The 21,410-nt window shown below is 45.5% G+C and overlaps 1 protein-coding gene across 1 annotated transcript in view; it reads right to left on the bottom strand.

Moving 5' to 3' along the window:
* Positions 1-4,175: 4,175 nt before the first annotated feature.
* Positions 4,176-21,410, bottom strand: part of LOC6729174 (MAM domain-containing glycosylphosphatidylinositol anchor protein 1) — a 62,230-nt gene continuing 44,995 nt past the window's right edge. Inside the window, exons 3-11 of the mRNA XM_016177314.3 lie at positions 16,995-17,147; positions 12,657-12,857; positions 12,392-12,513; positions 9,968-10,118; positions 9,171-9,268; positions 8,460-8,581; positions 7,389-7,569; positions 6,186-6,359; positions 4,176-6,005 (exon numbers count right to left, since the gene is read on the bottom strand). Coding sequence (XP_016035824.1) covers positions 5,799-6,005; positions 6,186-6,359; positions 7,389-7,569; positions 8,460-8,581; positions 9,171-9,268; positions 9,968-10,118; positions 12,392-12,513; positions 12,657-12,857; positions 16,995-17,147 — 1,409 coding nt within the window. The 3' untranslated portion in view covers positions 4,176-5,798. The remainder of the gene's footprint in view (positions 6,006-6,185; positions 6,360-7,388; positions 7,570-8,459; positions 8,582-9,170; positions 9,269-9,967; positions 10,119-12,391; positions 12,514-12,656; positions 12,858-16,994; positions 17,148-21,410) is intronic.

Genomic DNA, 21,410 nt, shown 5'->3' with positions numbered 1-21,410 from the left:
TTATCGCTTGGCTAACGAACTAACGCCATTAGCCAACGCGGCCGGTGCGACAACCAGTGGCTACGTAATAAAAAAAGGGCAACAACCGACCATTAGGCTTTCGGTCAAGTGGCGGGAGGCAAGGGATCGGGAGAAGGACTCGGGCCACGACGAGGTGAAGCCTAATGAAATTCCATGGAAACATGTTCTCGCCTGATAAGCAGCCATTGGTCAATTGGCCAGTGGAGGGAGTAGGGCAGTCGTCCGCCTCCAAATGTGCACCACACAGGCAATCCGGAGGAAGCGAGCGTGACGCGGTACGCAAAACGCAAGCCAGCCCGCCGCACGAAATATGAAAAACTGCAGGGGCGAAAAGTCAATGTCATTTGCAATGCAGCTCTGTAAATTATTTTACATGGCCGACTTAAGGCCAAAAAATGAATGGAGTGAGGGGGCTGGGGCTTTAAAAACCCAAACCCGAGGCAGAAATTCAAGCAGGTTGAGCCGCACTTTCCCGAATCACCGCCAGGTGGAGCTGCAGCAGATTGCAGTTTAAGTACACTGGAAGAAAGTTGGGAACCCTTGGTATAACATTATAGCACTGTTTAAGCTTTTGTGATGGGTTTCCATTTCTAATTTATTCTGAGTCATAAAATAACTATTATTTCTTGATACAGCAAATACACTTGGCGTTAACTTGTTCGCAGTGTAAGTCCACGTGTTTCACCACGCCTGTCCCAACTTTCTGGCATTTATCTCTGTGAAAAGAAATCGCTCAACGCCGGTCGGCGGTCGGCGGGGATTCTTTGTCTTAGCCCAGAGCTGGTGGCAAACTGGCGGAGGACGGCGTGGCCAACGCAAAGCAGCGTTTCCGCCGCTTATTCCTGTGCAGCGAGTCCTGGCGGGGAGGAGGATGCGGTGCAGGAGGATTCAGAGGCTCCGCCTCTCCTTTGGCTTTGTGTATGCAAACAAAGTACGAGATAAACTTTTGTTCTGCCTGAACTTTGTCGCGGCTTCGAGTTCGGGGCTTCTGCAGCTGCCGCGTTTGGCCGTGGCTGTTCTCGCATTATAATTTCAGCTCGCTTTCGCACAATTCCCGTCTCTTTGTCCGCGCTTTATGAAAATGAGTTAAACATAATACAAATCTCTGGGGCGAGTTTGGGAAATTGTTTTTAAATTTCACCAGGAGGCCCCTAATTCTCGCTCCATCTCGTCGGGCTCTGGTTTTGTGTCACACGCGCGAGGCGGCGGAATTGAAAATGCCAAGAACAATATGTCATTAGAATATAAATTGAAATTGACGGGCCAACTTGTTTGCCTTTCGTCGGCATTTCTTTTTGCGGCACGCAGACAGGGTAACTGTCATTGGTTTTGCATGTTGCAGGTTGATTAAAAAACTATACGAGAGTGTTTTTCCACCACTCACCACTCACGTGCCGCACGCAGGTCGAGGCGAAAATTATCCGCATCTCGGATGCGGTGACTTCTGTGGAAGGCAGCAGAAATGCCGGCAATCCTGGCAATCCAGCGGGGGCACCGGGTGCCAGGCCATAGACATACTTTTCCAATTTACCCCCACCATCGCTGGAGCGGACTGTGCGAAATGAGCCACTCAAAGCAATCAGGCAGACACATCTCTGGCCCCACCCAATCACTCAGCCAGCCCCGGCCCCACTTCGTCCTCCAGTTTCCGGCCGAGGAGCTGGGGAGCCGGGGAGCAGCCCATACCGGAATCCTCACCAGCCATCAGCGCCATGAATTATGCAAATCTCTTGCGGCCAACTCAACGCAGAGGCGGTCGAGCTGGGAAAAAATCAAACAAAATCGATTGATGTACAAATTTTTCTTAGCATCCGCAAACAATTTTCTCCCATCGAGATGGAGCCCGCCTTTTGATTTGTGCGTCAATGACAGGCGGCAGGGGGGAATGGGGGCTGCCTGAGTGGAAATGTTGTCTTGTCCTGGCAGCCTACTCCTAAATTATGTAGATTTGTTTTAGCATAATGCCTGGGCTTGTGTGCGTGTGTGTGTGTGTTTGCTGGGCGGAGGAAGTTGGAGCGGAAACAAGGATCCTACAGCGATTTCTTTTCTCTTCTCCGCCTGCAACGTTTTAAACCGCCATTAAGTTGCCCCCATAAATATCAGGCTGCCCCGTTCCCAAGTCTGCACGAGAAGAATTATGTAAATTCGGTTGGTCCTGCGACTGCTGCACCACACCACCCACATCCCAGCAGCCCCAGCCCATTCGCATTTCATTGAATTATTGTGCGTTGCCCAGGACAACTGATGGTCCCTGGATGAAGGCAGGACTTGCCTTTTCGACACATTCCCCCGTTGCCATAGTGTTAGTTGGCACTGTGCGGTTGCCTTTGACCCGGCCAATGGTCTGTACTATATGAGAAATTCTTAAGTTTCCACTCCGTTGTTTGCACTGGCTAATTTAATTTATTGGCATTCTCTACACAATTTAGTTTAATTTGCCGGACATTCCCCTCGATGGAGAACTCGCAGAAAGTGTAACTTTTCCATCGGCAATTGTTGAATTGAAACTTGCATTTTTAGCAATAACTGTTCGCCGAAATCAAATCAGCTGAAAATTAATTTAATTCGCACTTGAACGGCAAAGTTTGGCTGCCATGTAGCTTTATGATTTGCTTGCGTTTTATTCTCCACCAGGCAGCGCGAAAAAAGCGAAAATACCGAGCTGCAAAATTTTAATTATAAAAGTTTGGATCTTGCTCGCCTTGACGCCTCCTTTCCAGCCAAACAAAACTGGCTGACTGGCTGACTGACTTGACTGACTGGATGGCTCGTCCTGCTCCTTTTGGCACTCCTGTCTGCGGATTGTGGCTGCTGGTGGAAGGACCAAAGTGGGGGTATTAGTGCACATCCGCACCAGCTTCGTGCGCTGCAGTTTGCCAATTTCACCAATATTAATTATGATTTCATTTTCGTTAGTTAACAGTTTTTTCGCAGCGATTCTTTATTGCTTCCACGCTCCTTTGAAATGAATACCAATGGAAATGAATGGGGTAAGTGAAAGAGTTTCCTTGTGGCGCAACTTAATTAATTTTACATTGCTTCGAGTGCACTGCTCGCTGGCTGGCTGTCGGAAAAGTGTTCAAATGATAAACGAGCTAATTAATATGCGCCAAAACTTGTCCCTGGGCCAACTGAATCCAATGCAAATGGCTGCAAAGAGTCGCTTGTGGCCCGCCAATTATGCGATATGATTTGCAAAAGTTAGCCCCACACTCCACACTCGGCGCAGCATATTTCTGCGAAATGTCCCCATTTTCCGGGGCCAGTTCAACGACACAATTTTCATTAAAATTCATGTGCAATATATTGAGACTTGCATGCATAATGGTCACTAAGTTTGCACCCGGCTTGCAAACTTGGAGGGTGGCATCAAGTGGGCCCGCCAACATGCAAATACACCGACGTGGCCAGGAACATCCAGGCAACTGGTAACTGGGTAGTTGGTAGCTGGTAACTGGTAACTGGAAACCAGTAACTGGCATCCGGACATCCTCTGCGTTCCGTTCGAAATGCAACTGGCAACGGTAGTATCCGCCTGTATAAAAACGCAGCTCAAGTAGTTTGGGCGCCCTATGAAATTTCATGCATAAACTTTTGCCAAATGCAAAACTTTTAATAATTTAAACCGTGCACGTATGTCCACGTTCCTGGCTCACTCTTGTCCCCTGGTCAGCATTTGGTTTGGATGTTTGAAAGAGCTTAGAAGTGCTTGAGGCGAAGTCCTTGGGAGAAAATCGACAAAGAAGAGAAAAACCTGGCAGTTCCATCGATGATTATGTACTTTCATATAAATTTGCAGAAAGTTTGCGAGTCTGCTGACTGGCACAAAGGATGTGACACATTTAAATTTCATACTTCATACTTAGGTCTTGCATTATGGCAGGCAAACACTTGAGGGCCTCTTCAAATTGTACAAAAATTGGAAACGATATATGATATGCATTATCGTACAACTATATTAAACCATTTCCATTGCTAAGCTGCAGTTGGATTCAATATTTGAAGAGAATTATTAAAAGTATTCCCCCATCTCCTTTGTGAATGCTGATGATTTGCAAACATAAATATTGCTTTTGCCGGAAATAGGTTTAATAATAACAAGCTGAAACTCCAGAAAATCGGAAAACATGGGCGAATGAAACCAATTTGCATAGTTTAGTTTACATCTAATGCTTTATTTTATTTTTGAATATTTTAGGGTTTCTTATGCGCATTAATCATACAATTAGCATCGTACTATGTAGTTAGTAATTAATGAATTCACTTTTTATGAACACGTACCGGTCACGTGCTTAGCTATATCTGTTTAATCTGAATTATACTGGTATTTAGGTTCAGGCTGGATCCTTTTCGGACCCCTCCTCATCCCCTCATCCTCCTCATCTATGTAAGTTAGTTATGCCTCCGATTCGTCCTGCATCCTGCATTCAACTGGCTATGTAAGGTACACACACATACACATTTATGTAGATAAATTGTAACGCTTTTACTTGGTTTTCAATGCGACTCGACACTTCCCATTTTTGAATTCGTTTCCGGTTTTGGCCTCTCGTTCGATCGACATGCTAAGTACAGGAGTTGTGTACGAGTTCGAGTTGTTGGCCGCGGCCTATCAAATATACAAGTGACCCTTGACCTCTATTGTGTGCCCTAAATGAAACAGTACGGATTCGGAATCGTACAATTGGAAAGGTGCAAAAGCTGATAAAATGCCTGCTGGGTTCGTAACACTCAATATTATTCACGTATTTATGTATATTTACAGGTTGACACGCGTGACATCCACGTGCCGCTAATATGTATGCAAAGATTCACATTCAAATACTCCGAATAATATTCCGATTTCGCTTTCGATTCTGATTTTGAGTGGGGGATTAGCTTATTTGCGTCGCTCATGTTTCGACCTTTCGCCTTCCTTTTTGGTGGTACAACACGTTTGCTTAAATTCTAATTTACATCGAAAAACATTACATTGAATTGCTGTTACGTTGTTATCCTTTTTGGTTATGGGTGCGCTTACTGGCTAAAATAAGACTACAACTGCAATCGAAAAAGTGTGGCAATAGAAATGAAATGAACTCGAATATGAAACGGAAACGTGGCAAATACTTTACATACTAACATTTTTGCGGTGTGTGTGTTCTCTTTCCCCCTCTGCTTTATTTCATCTCGAATATTTTGTTATTTATGGTTTCGCTCGAAACTAAATAATATCACTATATAATGTTTGCTTAATTTACATACACATCCTGCGCATCCTGCACATCGGGCCGCATCAGCCCAACATTTATGAAGTAAAATGCAGTTCACATTCAGATATCTAATGCTTATTTACATGACCTAGTTCGACTTGCTTATTCTACCATGGGAATGGAACGGGGGTGGGCTTTGGATGGTGGATGTTGGATTTGGATTCGGATTTGCCTCCTCCAATTGCAATTTCCATTAACCATTTTCCGGCTGTATGTGTGAGTGGGTGTGTGCTAATTTAATCGTGGACAAAACTCTTGAAAAATTATTTACATGGGTTATTCGTTCAGCTTTTTGGTTTGCAATCTCCATTCGTCTTTGTTGCTAAGTTTTGGGCTGGATTCACTTGCTCTTTCGGTTGACAGGGTAGGTGTACAATAAAATCTTCTATTTAACTTCCGGATTTCTATACACTTTATGCCACCGCCCTTTCCCGGCAACTTCTTCCTCCAAGTGCGAGTGATTCCCCTTGTCTTGTGCTGCTCCTGATTTTGATCCTGATCCCGATCGTCTGCCGCATCAACTGCTTATCCCAGACCCAGTCGACGTCTGTCGAACTGACAATTACTCAAGGCCAGGGCCAGCAGAAGCGCCGTGTGAAGAACTGTGGATCCCGGCAGGCTGCCTATGGAGGCACTATTGCTGCGCGACTTGGAGCTGGCCACCACCTCGGCGTCCTCGGGGCCAATGTCCTGGCTGTTGGTGGCGACGACAAATTGAAATATATCGCTGACCTGAGGGGTTGAGGGCGAGAGGCGAGAAAAGCAGACGTGGGGGTTGAGCAAAGAAAAGTGGCACAATATCAAGATTAAGTAGCCGCCCTGTCGCACCGAACTGAGCAGGACACTCGCCTAGATTTATGCCGGTGCTTTTGGCATTGAGCTATATAGGGGGGGTTTGAGTAGAGAACTCACCTCATTCCAGCCGTAGCGATTCTTGGCCTGCACAATCGCCTCGTAGTAACCGCCCGGATGCAGATTCTTTATGGTATAGGACATGATGTGTGTAAGGGGCTCCGAGGCCGGTCGGTGCTCCGGGGTGAGGATGAAGTCGTGCCACCTGCCCGGCTGCTGGTACGTCTCATTCATCTGTACGGCGGAGAAAGAGAGAGAGAGAGAGACGAAGAGCCAAATTAAGTGCCGGATTCTACCATTGACAGTTTTCCTTTGATTCCTTAATTAATTTTATGTCCTGCGCGAGGAAACCAAATGATTTCCGCTGCGAGCGCCCGATCAAGTTATGACAGCTATCACATCAATTAAGCCTCCTCCACACCGTCTCCTTCCTGCCACTTGATATGCCGCCCCGGCAGAAAGTCCTCCAATAATTGCACTTCAATGGCGCATGAATGCAGAGAAAAAATTATCTGCGCCCAATCAACGGAGCGTGGCAGCCCACTGCAGTTCGACATTCAGCGCCAAGTGTCCGTGGGTTGAAATCTCATTAAATTTCGAGGTCCAACTCGCCCGATTTGCCTGTTTGTACAGACCAGAGTCGCAATTAAGCGACATTTTTGTGTGGGTACAGTGATATGAGTATTAAAAAACACTTTTTTTTTATGTATACCTTTGCTTCATTGAAAAGAATTTTACATGCTATGTGCAACTGACCTTTTGGATTGCAGATTACAATCCCTCAAAAATAACCTTTCCAGACTATAAATTTTATGAAAATTAGTATTTCTTTTAATTGAACTTTCTGCACCACTAAAGTCCAATTAGGAATATATTTATATTTCTTTCTGTACCCACATAATTTTCCCACTGGTTTTTTATCTATTTCCTCAAAGTTCTTACATGAGTTTCATTCCCTTTTATCAGCGTTTTGGATGTCGATTCTCAAGACATCACAGTGAGTATAATTTTAATCACGTGCTTCATTAGTGAGCACAGTGCTCGCCAAAAATAAAAGCCCCTTTCCAGACAAGATGTCAAGGTATCGGATTGCTTGGAGCGTGGAGCGTGGAGCATCTCGCAGCAGATTGTCAAGATGTCAGTCTGGCGGGATCGGGCTTTGTGCATGTTTCACCATTAATTAATTGAATATACTCCTTTCATATCGGATTGCCAGTGGCTTTCCGCCCATTATCCAGCCCCGCCAGCCCCGCTTCCACTCACCTGCACTCGACGGTAAAGTAGGCGGACCTCCTCCAGCGGCGGGTAGCTATCGATTTTCCAGGTCAGATTGTAGCTGTCCGGCGAACGACCCCACTTGGGCGAATAGAACTCGGCGGCTCCGGGGCGTCCGGAGAGCTCCATGTATTTGCGGGAGCGTCCCAGCGAATTGTCCGCCACGCAGCTGAAAGGGATTTCTAATTAGCATATGGCTTAAGTGGTTAATTGACTTAATTGGCTTTTGGTTTTCGAATTTTCTGCGCTCTTTCATTTTTTTCCCGTTGTTTATGTGTGTGTGTTTTTGACTTGTTAATTTCTGGGTGCGTCATGTTTGCCTGCAATCACTTTAGCACACGGCCAAAAATGTAATTTCCTTTTAATTTTGCATTACACTCTGTCAGCATTACTCATACGCCATGTGGGCGAACAACCATCCGCACCGTGGGCCAGTGCCCGCATCGATCTGGCAGTCGGCAAGTGGCTGGCAACCGACTGGGGAACTCGACTCAACTAATCCAAACACGTCGACACGTCGTGTGCACAAAAGCCACTCACTGTGGGTGGTGGACAGGTGGTTCGGTGGCATGGTGGCATGGTGGTTCGATGGGCACCACTAGCACCATCACCATCAGCATGAACATCACCAACACCCACCCACATCGCCCCCATTCGGAAGATGGCTAAAACTTTGTGCATGAAATGTTGTGTCAACATGGCGAAACTTCCGCTTCTTTAATATGTTTCAGACAGATTGACATTGATGTGGAAAACTTGTTTGTCCGCAAAATGGGTGGTGCACGCCCCGCACAGACTATTCCCCAGAAGCCGGACGTGGCAACACGAATGTTCGAGTGTGGCAAATACGGCAGCAGCAGCGGACTAAGCCTCGATCCCAGACAAGTGGGAACTTACAACTTGCTACTGCTAACTGGCTGACAAAAAGTGAAATAAGTTGTAGTCAAAGTTGCCAAATTGACTAAATCAACGCTGGCCGGCAAAGTTCATAGTAAGCCACAAGTTGTCCTCGTCGATTCGAGGATTCCATTGAACTCGTATTAGGACAGCAGGACTCACCTGTAGTTGCCAAAGTCCTCCTGCTGGATGTGGCGGATGGTGAGCATGTGCCGGTTGGCTCTGGTGGCCATGATGCGCCTGTCCGTCGATTGGATCGGAAATGAGTTTTGGTACCAGGACACCTGCAGCGAGAAGTGTCTTGGATTAGCTAGCTGACGATGATCACGATGGAGATGGAGACTGAGATGAAGATGAAGCACATGTCGATTGACTGCAACTACGATAAGCAACAAATAAATTCAACTCAAAATTTGACCCACTTGCAGTAACTTCAGCCGACTGTCCGCAATTCGAAACGAAATGAAACGAAAGTTGGGCAAATAAAAATGGCATTAATTTGCCACAGCAAGAAATCGGAAAAAGAAATTGCAAGCCAGTGTGGCACAAAGCCTGTGAGAACAAGAACAGGACACAATACAACAGAAACAGGACTCAACTGAAACGAAAAGCTGAATAACTGAAAGAAAAAAAAAACGGAAAAACAGGAAAAGTGACCTGGAAAACAAAGTTCTTGCATAAACCAATGGCAATGGAGGTGGCAGGATGACTCGCTCGGTGGGAGCACTGCATGCTCGCTATCCTGCCTGGCCCCATTCCCATTTTCTGCCCATGGCCCCGTAATCGTAATAATCTAAAAATCCACGAAAAATAACAAAAACTGCATGGGCACAATGGAACGAATGAAACGGTGCATTCAAAGAGCCAACAAACCGTTGCGACTGGATCAGCGAAAACAATGCAAACGAGCTTCGCCTCGAATCCTTCGCCCGAGTGTATCCAGGATTTCTCCACTTGTATATCCGGGGGATCTGCACCCAGATACCCAGGCATCCGTCAGGTTGCAGGATGGCAGAATAGCAGGATTGCAGGATGGTAGGATGGCAGGATGGCCGGCAAGGACACACAGAGAAAGAATGAAAGAAAGAGAGAGGCGGTGGAAAGAATTTAGCACACGAAGCAGCAATCTGATTACAGTCAAAAATCAATTTATATACAGTTGCTAAGATTCCGTTTGGTCTCGGCTTTCTTTTCCCGTTCAAATTGTTTTCTGCCCGGCATTTGTCTATATCGAATCGGTGGTGCCGCATTGTTGCATGCATCCAGTATCCTGGTATCTGGAGTCGTGTATCCGCACAGCGGTTTCTCGACTCTGATCCGGATTTGGTTTCCCGCTGCAGTCAGCAGCTTTAAGGCACTGATTTACGAGTCCCGCGATGCACTTTTGCCCAAAACACTTTTCTCCGCCTCCGGTTACAAGGTTTTTTTACATCTGCAGTTGCCATTCAAAAGTTCTGATATACCCCAAATGGATTTCAAGTGGCTGCTTTATTCACGCAATGATTAATGACAGACGTTGCGGCACAGATACTTAGTACTTGCAGATACACTTCGCTACAAGGCATATACATATACCCCAAAAAAGATACTTTCCTGGCTAAAATTACTATCTTATGCTAGAATTTTTATTTTAATATAGTTTTTATCAGAGCTGATCAAAGTGCACTTACACAACACATCCAGCCGCATATCCACTGTGACCGGGTCACCCACTCCGTTGTCAGCGGTGCATTGGTAGACTCCCGCCTGCTGGCGCTCCAGCTTCTCCAGGGTCAAAATGGGTCCGTCTCCGATCCTGGCCGTCGACTTGTTTGCGCCGCTCTGCAAGGATATGCCAAGTGGAAGAGAATAGTACATAAAGGTCGGAATATTTTGTAACGCTTTGTAAACAGAGTGGCAACAAATTGAATCAATCGCCGACATCTTTTGGCCCCGGCTAAAATGAAGTCGGCGAGAGTGCAAGTAGCAAATGTCAAAAGACAAATGCTGTTGGCAAGCGAAAAAGTAAGGGAAACGAAATGAAACGAAACAAAACCCAAATGAAGACATCTCCCCGAACGAGAAGCGAAAAACTTGCTCCTGCTGCACGGGGGGGCAGAATAGGAGGTCAAAGGGCAAGTTGCACAAATATTGGATGTGGAGCATGCAAACTGGATGTAAACACAGACATCGGAGCGGGTCTCAAAGGGCCAAAAAGGGCGTTGTAGCAAGTCAGCTTTTTGGCTTTCTGGCTGCGAGCGTCTTTTCTTTGGCAACCGGCTTTTGGCTCGGCTCGACTTGGCTTCGCTTGGCTTTGGTATGGCTGGCTTTTGGGGCGGGAGAAGTCACTTCTCCCGGGGGGAACACGTGTCAACGTATGCTCCACAGACAGCCGAAAACACGACGGAAATGCTGGGGCAGATTGAAATGGAACGCAGCTCTGTGGAATGACACCCAGCCAGGCTGTGTCTCCAGGCAAGCGGGTGGAGGGAGCTATATCGGCAGGACGAGAAGGACCCCTCCATAAAGGTGGAGTCGAGGCAACTCATAGTACCTACGTAGAAGCAAACAAATCGAACGGAAATGTCAAATGCGCCAAAGTGCAGCAATGCAAACGAGACTTTTACCCAAATGTAGATGCTCTGACATGGACATATATGGCACACACATTCGTGGAGTGCTTACGACTCCGACACTTGCTTTATTGAAAGTTTGTGAGTGAGTACAAGTGGGTACACTCAGAGAAACGAAGCGCAACTGGCATGTCTGTGGACTTAAATGTTATAAAAATTGCCTATAAAAGTAGGTCGTTTATTAATATGTATTTTAATTATCATAGATGGATGATATCCAGTACTTCTGTCAGTTGAACTGCCTTTGTCACTAGACTGTTTTTGCTTGAGATGTTTTATTGCCTAATTGCTTTTCCATTTTCCAGGTGTATGCCACTGACTATGTGCTAACTGGTCGAGTGACACTGACAGTGACTGGGCCACTAGACTGGTTGCCAAGCGGCAATTTCTTGGGTCCCATGTTCGGCTTTTGCCTTGCTGCCTGCTTGGTAGCCGTAGAATATAGCATACTTTTGAGGGTCTGTAAATCGCATTAATTACGCTTTGAGTACGAGCCAGGATTTCTCCCTGGCAACCTGCAGTCTCCGAGTCTCACCTTCCCGGCATTTGCAAGTGACTGTCGCTGACAGTGATTTAGTGTAAATTCCCTGGCATCGAATCAATGCCAGATTCGGATCCCGAATATATAGCCCTAACTGGTATAATGGGAAATGTGTAATGGAAGTGTGGCTCCCTTTTGTGTAGTGTCTGCATGCTCTAGTTGGCACAAGTTGATAAACTTCTCGAAATTAGCAGCGAAAACTAATTGCCAACTCGCATACGCATTTGCAAGTCATATAAGTCGGCATAAATTCATTTGTCCCGCTCCCGTTTCGCCTGGTTTTGGGCGGCTCGTTTCGGCCCACTTTATACGGCCCAGTGGCAAATATGTTATCCCTTTGTTGGCTCATGCGTAAAATTATGTGTTTGTTGAATTCTTAATTGCCTCCCATTACTGCCACATGCCGCAATCGTAGATGGTTGTGCCTTGCGATTTATCATCTCACTTTTTGTTTGCTAGCTAGCTGCTGCTGCCGAGCTGAGATTTCGGCGGCAATGTGTTGAAAACTGTGAGTGATGCGATATGTTGTTGATTTATAATACAAACAGCAGCACAGCACATTCCTATCTAGACCTGGCTTTAATGTGGGCGAATCGTTTTTAATTAATAACGCCCAACGTTTGGCCATCCCAAATGGCTGGAAAACTTTTGGCCCCACTCACGGCCACTCACTCCCAACTCATTGCCTCCCACTGATGGCGAAAAGTTGGCGGGCTCTTAAGAGCTTAAATGCGAGTGAAAGTGAAATTTGAAAGGGAAAGTGCTCAGCAACTGACCCCACGAGGTTGTCCGTTGGGAGAAGGGAACGCAATTTAAATTTAAATTTACATAACGATGCGAAACAGTTGCGAAACAGTTGAATTAAATTCAATTAAACTAAATGAAATTCACTTAAAACGGCTTCGAATTCTCCGGAGCACACAAAGCGATGTGTAACGAACCTTCTTGGTCCAGTAAATGGATGGCACCGGATTACCAGATCCCTTGCACTCCAGCGTAATGGGTCCTCCTTTGCGGGCCTGCAGTTGTCCGGATGTTGGGATGGCCCGTACACTGGGCGGAACTGCGGGTGGAAAGCAGGCGGAAAGGGGGTGTGGGGGAGCAGTTCAGTAAATCAGTGGCTAATTGATGTGTGCGCCTTAAGGAGCACTTGTCAAATGCAAATCTGTGAGCTAATGCTGTGCAAACATGTCGACGTGTACTCACCCAATATCTCAACTGTGTGCACTTGATCACGATTTATTTTGTCACTGATTTGACAAACATAATCCCCGGCGTCTTGAGGCTCCAAATCGGATATCTCTAAATTATAACCATCTATCAGTCTTACGCGCTCATCCCTTGTAACCATAATGTTGGAGGCAGTGAGCACATTTGTTCCCCGTCGCCACAGAAGGACGAAATTGCCTGCAAGAGATAGAGATAGAACGATAGAGATGTAGAACTGTGGAAATGTGGAAAAAGCGGGGGAAATGCGGAGTGTGGTCCCATAAGCAGATGAAAAATATATAGAGCGAAATGTGTGTCCTCTCGTTGGCTACGAAATTTATTGTAAAATGCCGCAATATAAACATGAAACATTTTGCTGCCAGCGTAGACATATACTTTCAGCTGTCACTGTGGCTGGCAAAGTTCGTTGTGGAGTGCGGCAGGCGAGTGAAAATAGTTTTCGTCCTAGCTGATACATATCTATCCCTCCGTCTTTCCATCTCGCAGCTGTGAAAATTCTGCAGATTCTTTTCTGTTTGTCTATCCGGAGCGGAGGTCCTCCTGCCAGGAGCCAGAGTAGCAGAAGCTGGATATGTGTGGGCTTCTGTTTTCATCTATTTTTTAGTATGTTTGCCCATATAAATGACATAATTTTGCAGATGTTGTTGGCATAATTCTTAGCCTGTTTTTTTTTTTTTTTTTTTTATTCTTTGTAAAATATGCATACCAGTCGGATCGCTTTTATTGTCGTCGTCGCCACAAAAAGGCAAACGAGAATTTGTTAAATGAGATTAAGTGGCGTATAATATGTTTATTTATTTTGTGTGCTTAAGTCCCTGAATGAGAGACCCGCATTCAACTCCGTCGGCCTCGAACAATTTATGAACTTGTATTTATTATGGAAATATTAAAAAAGCAAACGTGAAAAAGCGCCGCACGCTCATATTACGTATACGTGCTGTAAAACCGAAATCAGAGTTGTGTAAACACGACGTCGCCAGCGTTTATCCAATGTAAAAGTGGGTGGTGGTTCGTCCTTTGCCGACTCAGTCCACTGGTCAACGGTTTGTTGGCATATGATTTTCAGCATTCGAAATATGAAATTTTAATGAAATGTTTTTATTTTCTCGACCTCCGAACTTTTATTTGTCCATATATGCGCGTGTGCGTCCGTGTGTGGGTGTGTGTGTGTGTGCGAACCCACGGCAGCTGACATTTTCCCGACCTTAAGCCGCCATTAAATAATCACAGCTTAAAGTAATGCATTATTAATACCGCTTTTAAAATGCATTCGCGTCTGTAATGAGTGTGCTCAGTTGAGCATTTGCCTTCCTTCCTTCCTTCCGGTCATTAAGGGGTACTCACAGTACTCGCAGAATATTCGCTCAAGTTGTACAGAAAGTTGGGGCACAGGACCCCTCTCATAAGCCCTCGTTGAAACCGGCGGCTTAAACCCAAGCAATCATCATTTTATTGGGGCTCGATTATTATTGAATCGACTCCAGAACTCCGCAGCAATTGCCTGGCAATTTGCGGATGGTGAGCAGGTGGTGGAGGGTTTTATTTTGATTTTATATTAGTTCTTGCCGGTTTCCGGTCCTGCATTTTATTAGAGTCTAATGGCTGTATATTGATATTATTGGAATGGGAGAGGAATGCCATAAAAATTTCATTTTATAGCTCGTCAATATCGACATGTGAATTCGCAGGCGACTTTAGGCGCTGCCCTTTTGCCTTTTTCCTGAGCACTTTGTGGCTCATATTTTTCATTGGCCTACAAGATGGGTTCGATTACTAAATTCCGAAATGAGTAACCCACTTTGCACGGGGCACCACTTTCAATAGATTTTGGGTGAAAGCAATTTGGTAAGTCAATACGCTGGCTTGCCTCGAGACCAATGAAAATCCAATTTATAACCGCGCTCAATATTTATTGATCAGCGTTTTTGTCTGCCATTCACCGGGTGACAACATGACGTATACGTATTTGATTCGCACATATGCGACCAGAGTACATATGTACGTATGTACATATGTACCCCAACATCTCGTACCACGGCGAAAGGCAATCAATGAACGGCTTCATAGACCATTTGATACTTAATTTCTTTTATTGGATTAAAGGCTTGCCACGTCGCTCTCTTTCTGCTTGACCTCGCCGCTGGCTCTTTGGGGCATGAAAGCTGCAATCAAACCCTCGCCATGTCACCCGTCGTTAAAAGCTGAAGCGGATTGATGACAGTGCAGTGGAAAAAGTACACACAGCGCCAGAAAACATGACCAGTGACATGGCCAGAACCGCAGTGGGGATGCAGTGCATCGGGGCAGATTTCCGGCAACAAATAGAGGAAGCCAGAGCATTGTCCACATATCCAATTACTACTCCCTGCCGCTGCAGCCATTATCATGATTATTTAGCAACAAGCTTGAAGATGGGTTCTAGCTTAATTACCACCAGGATGCTGAGGCTTTCGATTGTCAAACGAATCATCGAGCAGTTCACATCACCTGCCATCTGATGCATATAGAGAATTATAAAGTCGACGGAGCTATAATCCCCAGCTGAGCTCAAATGACAGCTTAAGGCGCAGATTGAAAATCTGTGTTGGCCAGCTGGACATTTGAACAGCTGAAATGGCCTCACAAAAAGTCGAAACATCAGGCGTTAATGGGAAATCATTGCACTTTAATGCCTCGCCTAGGCAATCGAATTAAATGAAAATATTTTGCCAAAGAAAAAAGCTACGCACAAACAAGCTGGTACAACCGGAAATACGCACACGGCATTTGTTGGAAGTACACTCGGCGAAATTGGTAATTACCCTAGATATTTATTTACGCTTCTAAATATATAATAATGCAGCTCATCAGATACTTAATCATATTCGCTCGCTTCGCCCAGTAAAAAGTGTGATACAAACAAGACGCCCTGCTGATTGAATTAAACTGACTTTTTTTCGGAAATTTCCACGTTTTTCGCCGTGTACCTTCCGTTTGAACTGCATTGCCTTCTCCACAATCACGGAGTGGAAAACTTTGACTGATGTCAATCTGTGGAGCCATGGAGTGCATGCTGCGCGGACTGTCGTCGCTGCCATCAATGTGCAATTTATTTTCATTTGCTGCGAACGGTTAATTGCATTTTATTTATTGGCATGTCAACAGCAGTCGCAATTTAAACTTTTCCCCCTTGTTTTTCGTTCAACTGGGTCAGAAAATTAAAGCGCTTCCCGCCGATAATGACTGGCGCGAAGGAAAGCCATCAGCTCGGTCAATATTAGTTGAAAGTGTTTAGTCGGTGCAAATATACCATACCGCTCGCCTTTAATTGATTAAAATTCGAGTCGATTTTCAATGTAACTTCATTGAGTAACTTCCTGACAAGTTTGCCTTGTTTGCCAACAACGCCCAGCATGTTGACCACTTTGATGATGGCTAAAAGTTTTGCGTCATTTAGCGAAATATAATGGACTAAGCGAAACCAAGTTGACCCACATTTGGAGGTGCTTTTCACTTTGATCTGAGAATGGGATATCTTTGGGCCACACACTCGAGTGAACTCTGGAATTTCATTAATTAAGATATTCATATGAGAAATACGGGCAATCAAAGCGAATGAATTGCAATGCCTTTTGCAATCGAATTTTTGCATTAGTCCTGTCTAATTGAAGTCGAATAAGACATTTCCGGCCTTGATGCATATTTTAATATCTCTCACTCGATATAAAACGGCAGCCATTCATGCATCCATGGGCAATCAAATGTCATTTTATTTGCAGCCCAGCTGCATTCACGCTTGGATTGCATTTCCATGCCGTTTGCCATTTGACTGCCTGCTGCTAACAGGGAAAATCTATCAACTGGCGAATCAAGGCTAAACTAAACTCCATTTGGCCATGACAAACGGCCATGGCATGCCCTCCCCTGCCCCGCCCTTCGTGCGGCTGGCAACGTTAATCAGCCAAATTTATTTGCTGCCAATATGTGTGAGGTTGCATATTTGGCCAGCCGATTTATAAATGCGAAGGGAAAAATGTGTCGATGCTTCTGGCCAAAACCGAACGACAGGCTGTTGACAGCTGTTGGTTGGCCAAATGTGTTGTCGCCCATGTTGTTGCTCTGGAATATTAAATTTATGTGAAGTGACATTTTGCCTAAACATATTTGCATATATTTTGCATAATTCGCACCAACTGCCTTCTGCCTGCCGTCGAAAATATCATTACGAGTATTATTATTATTGCTGTTGTTGTACGCAGGCATCTGCATTTATTTTTATGATCGCATTTTCACATCGAAATACTAATAACGCCGGATTAATTATACCAAACTCACCCAGATTCTCCACCTGGCAGGGCAGGACCAGCGTGTCCCCGACGACGGCGCGGTAGGTGTGTCCTCTGGACAGGAAGCGGGGCAGGGTGGCGGTCAGCGTGGAGGGGGCCACCGCCGACTGTTGCACGTTGCTCATCGAGCGGCTGTTGCTGCCTGGAAAATGGAAAAGCGGAAAAGCGGTAAAGCGGGTTAGGTTGCGGTCGTACACGGCTAACAAGCAGAACCATATCGGGGATTCAATATGGCAGGCATTACGAAATATATTTCACAAAAACCAATTAGCACCCACACCATATCGATAGCACAAAGAAATGCGCCACTGCGGCACATCACAATAAGCTCTACTCATAAATTGATACATTTTAATTACTAAAATTAAACAATATAAAAGTGTAATGCTTTTTTTTTTTAGCCAAATTTGAATATTTAATTGGATATTATTTTTTCCGATTCTGCCAGGCGTAACCAAAAATATTATTTATAATTAGTAGTCAGCCGTATTTCTGTAATTAATTGTCTTATAAATCAAATAAACATATAATGAAATGCAGCCACAACATGTTTAATGTTGTTAATGTACGTAAAAATTGATGCTTATGGAAATGTTGTTAAAGCGGGATGAATACCTTGGTCATATAACTTTTTTTCTTTTGGTAACTAATATTTCTTCGAGTGAACTCTCACTCCTGTTTGGCGGGCCCGTCTATCGATGGCAATTTGTTGCCAGTCGAATGGGTTTCAATTAGCATAAAAATGTAGCAGCGAGTCCTTCGCTTTTACGCCGAGACCCCAGGACTCCCAGGATGGCAATAAACGCGCAGTACGCGCATACCGGAACGTTAGCGCGTTATGCGAGGAGGGGCGGGGAAGGACTATATGGCAGGATGGCTATACCTACACAGGACGGCGGGCAGTTGTCCTGCGACCCGAACCCACTGACACTGCGCGATGTGCGTGTGACCCGTCAGAGTGTGTTAACACACTCGCTGGACCCTCGGGGGCATCGTTTCCGTGTCCTGTGCTGTCCTGCCAACATGGCCAACGTGAAAATTGCTGTCGCCCAGCAGAAGCAGCAGCTTAAAGCCAATTTCTATGGCGTCGAGAAATCGGGGAACACAGAACGGAGAACAGTCTGACCCTGGCACGCAGCATCAGTATTGCCGGCTTTTGGGCGACAAATGAGCGCAGCGGAGCGAAACTAATGTTCGGCCCGGCTAAATGCAGTTCAAGAGCAGGTCCTGTGCGGTCCTGCAAACAGGACACCAACGCAGCGTAACAAATTTGATTACAGGAAGTGCGGAGGAGCAGACTTGCAGTCGCGTAGGAGGGCGCCTCCTCTCCAGTTGAAAAGACGCCCCAAGGAGTCGCCAGGAGCGTTTGGAAAGGAGAGCTAAACGGCAACATCAGCAAACAGGCCAAAAGTCTTTACTTTCGGCCCGCCCACTCCTTCAGCCGACTGCACTTTTCCGCTTTGTGTGAGCTCGTGCCCCCTCGTTTTATCTTTTACGACACCCCTGGACACGGCCATCCAACCATCCGACCATCCCCAGCCAGCCCCTTTGACGAGGGGCGAAAATTGGTCAGGCTTTAATGCTGGACATGGCCCGTGCGAATTTGTCGACCCTCCGATTTTATATTGTCTCGGGACAAAGACGCACGCTTGTGTGAAATTGCACAAATTTTGCAGTCAAATGAACTTTAAGACGCAGCGACTCACGCAGCAGGAGTGAGATGATAGGGGAGTAGTAAAACCGAATGCGAGATACTCAGTAGTTACGAGATTCTTAAACTCAAAGGTGTTTAGAGCGAAAGAAACTAAACTAAACTAAAAGGTTTCTTCTGTTCGGTGTACTATTTATATAGAAGTCTGGATCTTTCATTCTAGTAATCCACACGAACACATATCTTATATTTCTCCTAAACTACACAAGTCACCACAAACCCAATCTGCCATCTACCTACCCACAGGCCCCAAGTCCAAGTGTGAGTGTCCAAGGGAGCCCGGAGGTGCACTTTAAATCTCTCCTATGCCCAGGACACTTCGAGTTTCTCCAGCGCCTGTCGAAATACGAGCTGACCTCTGCGTTAATATCTCGGCATGCATAAATATGTCTGGCTGTTGCACTGGACGCGATATGCACCTCGTATCCTTTGAGGCAAATGCCGAAATTAGAGTTCTGCATATGAATTCCACTCTTTCTCTCTCTTCTTCGGGCAGTCACCTCCGTTGGCCGGCGGTCATTTGGGCCAAAACGACCCAAGTGGCACATGTCGAGGCAACAGCACATATTTTTCAAATGACCAAAAATGCAGTTGGCCTTAAATTGCATGCATGAAATGCATTAAACATGCAAACCACTTCGCACCGAGAAAGCCCAATGGCAGCAAGGTGATTTGTGTGAGTTTTTGGGTGTGCGTAGCCCTTATTTTTCTAGGGGCGGGTGCAAAGCCAAAAATTTGTGCAGGGCGTAGGCGCATTAAACAATTTTAAAGTGGTTTTCAACTATGCACAAAATTTCATTAAAAGTGGGTAAAGCTGGGGGAGCAGCAGAGGAGTTCCGATGGAACGGCAAACTTTATTGCTGTCTCTCGACCAGAAAATCTGTAATTGTGCACTGTGCGAAAATGGGGAACGTTAAGCATAAAAGAATACAATTATTTTCTTTATCAAGTAAACTTTTAACTTAACGAAATGGTTAACAAGTTGGTTGACGAATAGAACTACTCAAAAGTTCAATATTTGCCACCACAACAATCCCAATGTTGCATATATGATTTCATTAACTAATAGAAATCTTTGATACAAATATTGAATTTGAAATTCTAATTTTCCCCAGTTTGTTCTGCGTGCTAAAAAATCCCACAAGACCTCAAAAACATAAAAAGCAGAAGCTTTCCCCTTTTGCTAAGCTTTTAATCCATCAAAATAATGGCCATAGTTGGACGTTAGAAAGCAGAAAATCAGCATTTGATTTCTGTCTGTGTGCTACTTAAATTCGAGCTCAAATTCAAGAGCCCTTAAATTTATCCCCTTCACTGACTTGCCACACGTAGCAAGTCGCGTGCGTTGCACAAAACGCAGAAACTTTCGCCACTTCCGCGCCGAACACTTTCTCTCTGTCCGTGCTGAAAAATGAGCTCGAATGTGTTTTGTCCTCGCTGTCGCGGAAACTGTGTCACATGAGTCCACCGTACAGTGCGCACTCGCAATGAGGAACACCCCTACCCCTCCTCGCCGTGTCCCTGTAAATTCGCACGCACGCGGAGCACTTACATCAAAAATGCATACAACACTGCAGCTGCACCGCACAATAAACTCGATTTGGAAACAGTCCTCCAACTCGACCGTGTGATATCCATTGTTTTTCGAGACACTCACAACAAAACAGGTGGATATGCAATACCCTGGCAAACCGATTGATTTCCACCTGGCGGCGCTAAAGCGGCAATATGCTCAGCATGTTGCAGCTAAAGTGGTGCGAAAAGCACAGTTTGTTGCTTAAATAATTTATCTCGTGCACAAACACACAATTTACGTGGCAAGCGTTTTTAGCAGCTGACGACAATGGGTCGGTGGGCGGCGAGCAAAGGGGGCGTGCACATTGTTGCATAAACAGTAATGGCAGTTGCAGCGAAATGCACTGAGAGAAATATCAGCCAAAGCTCTAAAATGTGCTAAGTAATATGGAAGTAGTATTCTTTGGTATGTGTACTTTTAATTTAAGCCACTGCATTTGTAAATTTAACTATTAATACAAATTAAGCGATTTAACAAACTTTTCTTCCTGTGTACCATATCTTCCGTTGGCAGGCTGTTTTGGCCCCCTTAACCAGGTAATGGCGGTTGAGCCTCGCGAGCAGCGGTGACTGTGGCATTTGCGCCTGCTTTTGTAAACGAAGCGCATTGGCATACTTTCGCTAGGGGGCCTTTGTTCCCGTTCGGATTCAGATACAGATGCAGATGCAGATACAGATACAGATTCAGATGCAGTTTCGGTCGCAGTTTCAGGTTCAGTTTCGGCGTTCTGTGGCCGCTGGGAGCTGGAGGCAAGTGGAAAAGCTTGCTACGCGGCTGAATTGTTGAATCGATTCAAACGCGAGGCATTTGAAATTGTTTTGCTAAAATCTGGAGCTGCATCTGCGCTCGTCTGCGGCTGCGGCAATAGTTTTAGTTTCAGATGCACTTTCGAGCGATTCGAATTGCGACACGAATTGTTTTCTGCCGGCAAGCGACATTGTGGTTGACAATGAGGAGCAGCCAGCAGCCAGCAGTGGGAAAACGCTGGAAAATGCTGTCACCGGCGATTGATATATGTATGCATGCACTCCATTCACCATTTTTCATTTCCCAAGCAGCGCACTAAATTTGTTGCATTATTTTCGGCGGACACAGAGCCCGCACATGCATGTACTTGC

Source organism: Drosophila simulans, chromosome 3R, assembly GCF_016746395.2.
Source record: "Drosophila simulans strain w501 chromosome 3R, Prin_Dsim_3.1, whole genome shotgun sequence".
In the NCBI taxonomy this organism is placed as follows: domain Eukaryota; kingdom Metazoa; phylum Arthropoda; class Insecta; order Diptera; family Drosophilidae; genus Drosophila; species Drosophila simulans.
The sequence above is the reverse complement of the archived record's forward strand: the minus strand, read 5'-3'. Positions and strand labels throughout refer to the sequence as shown.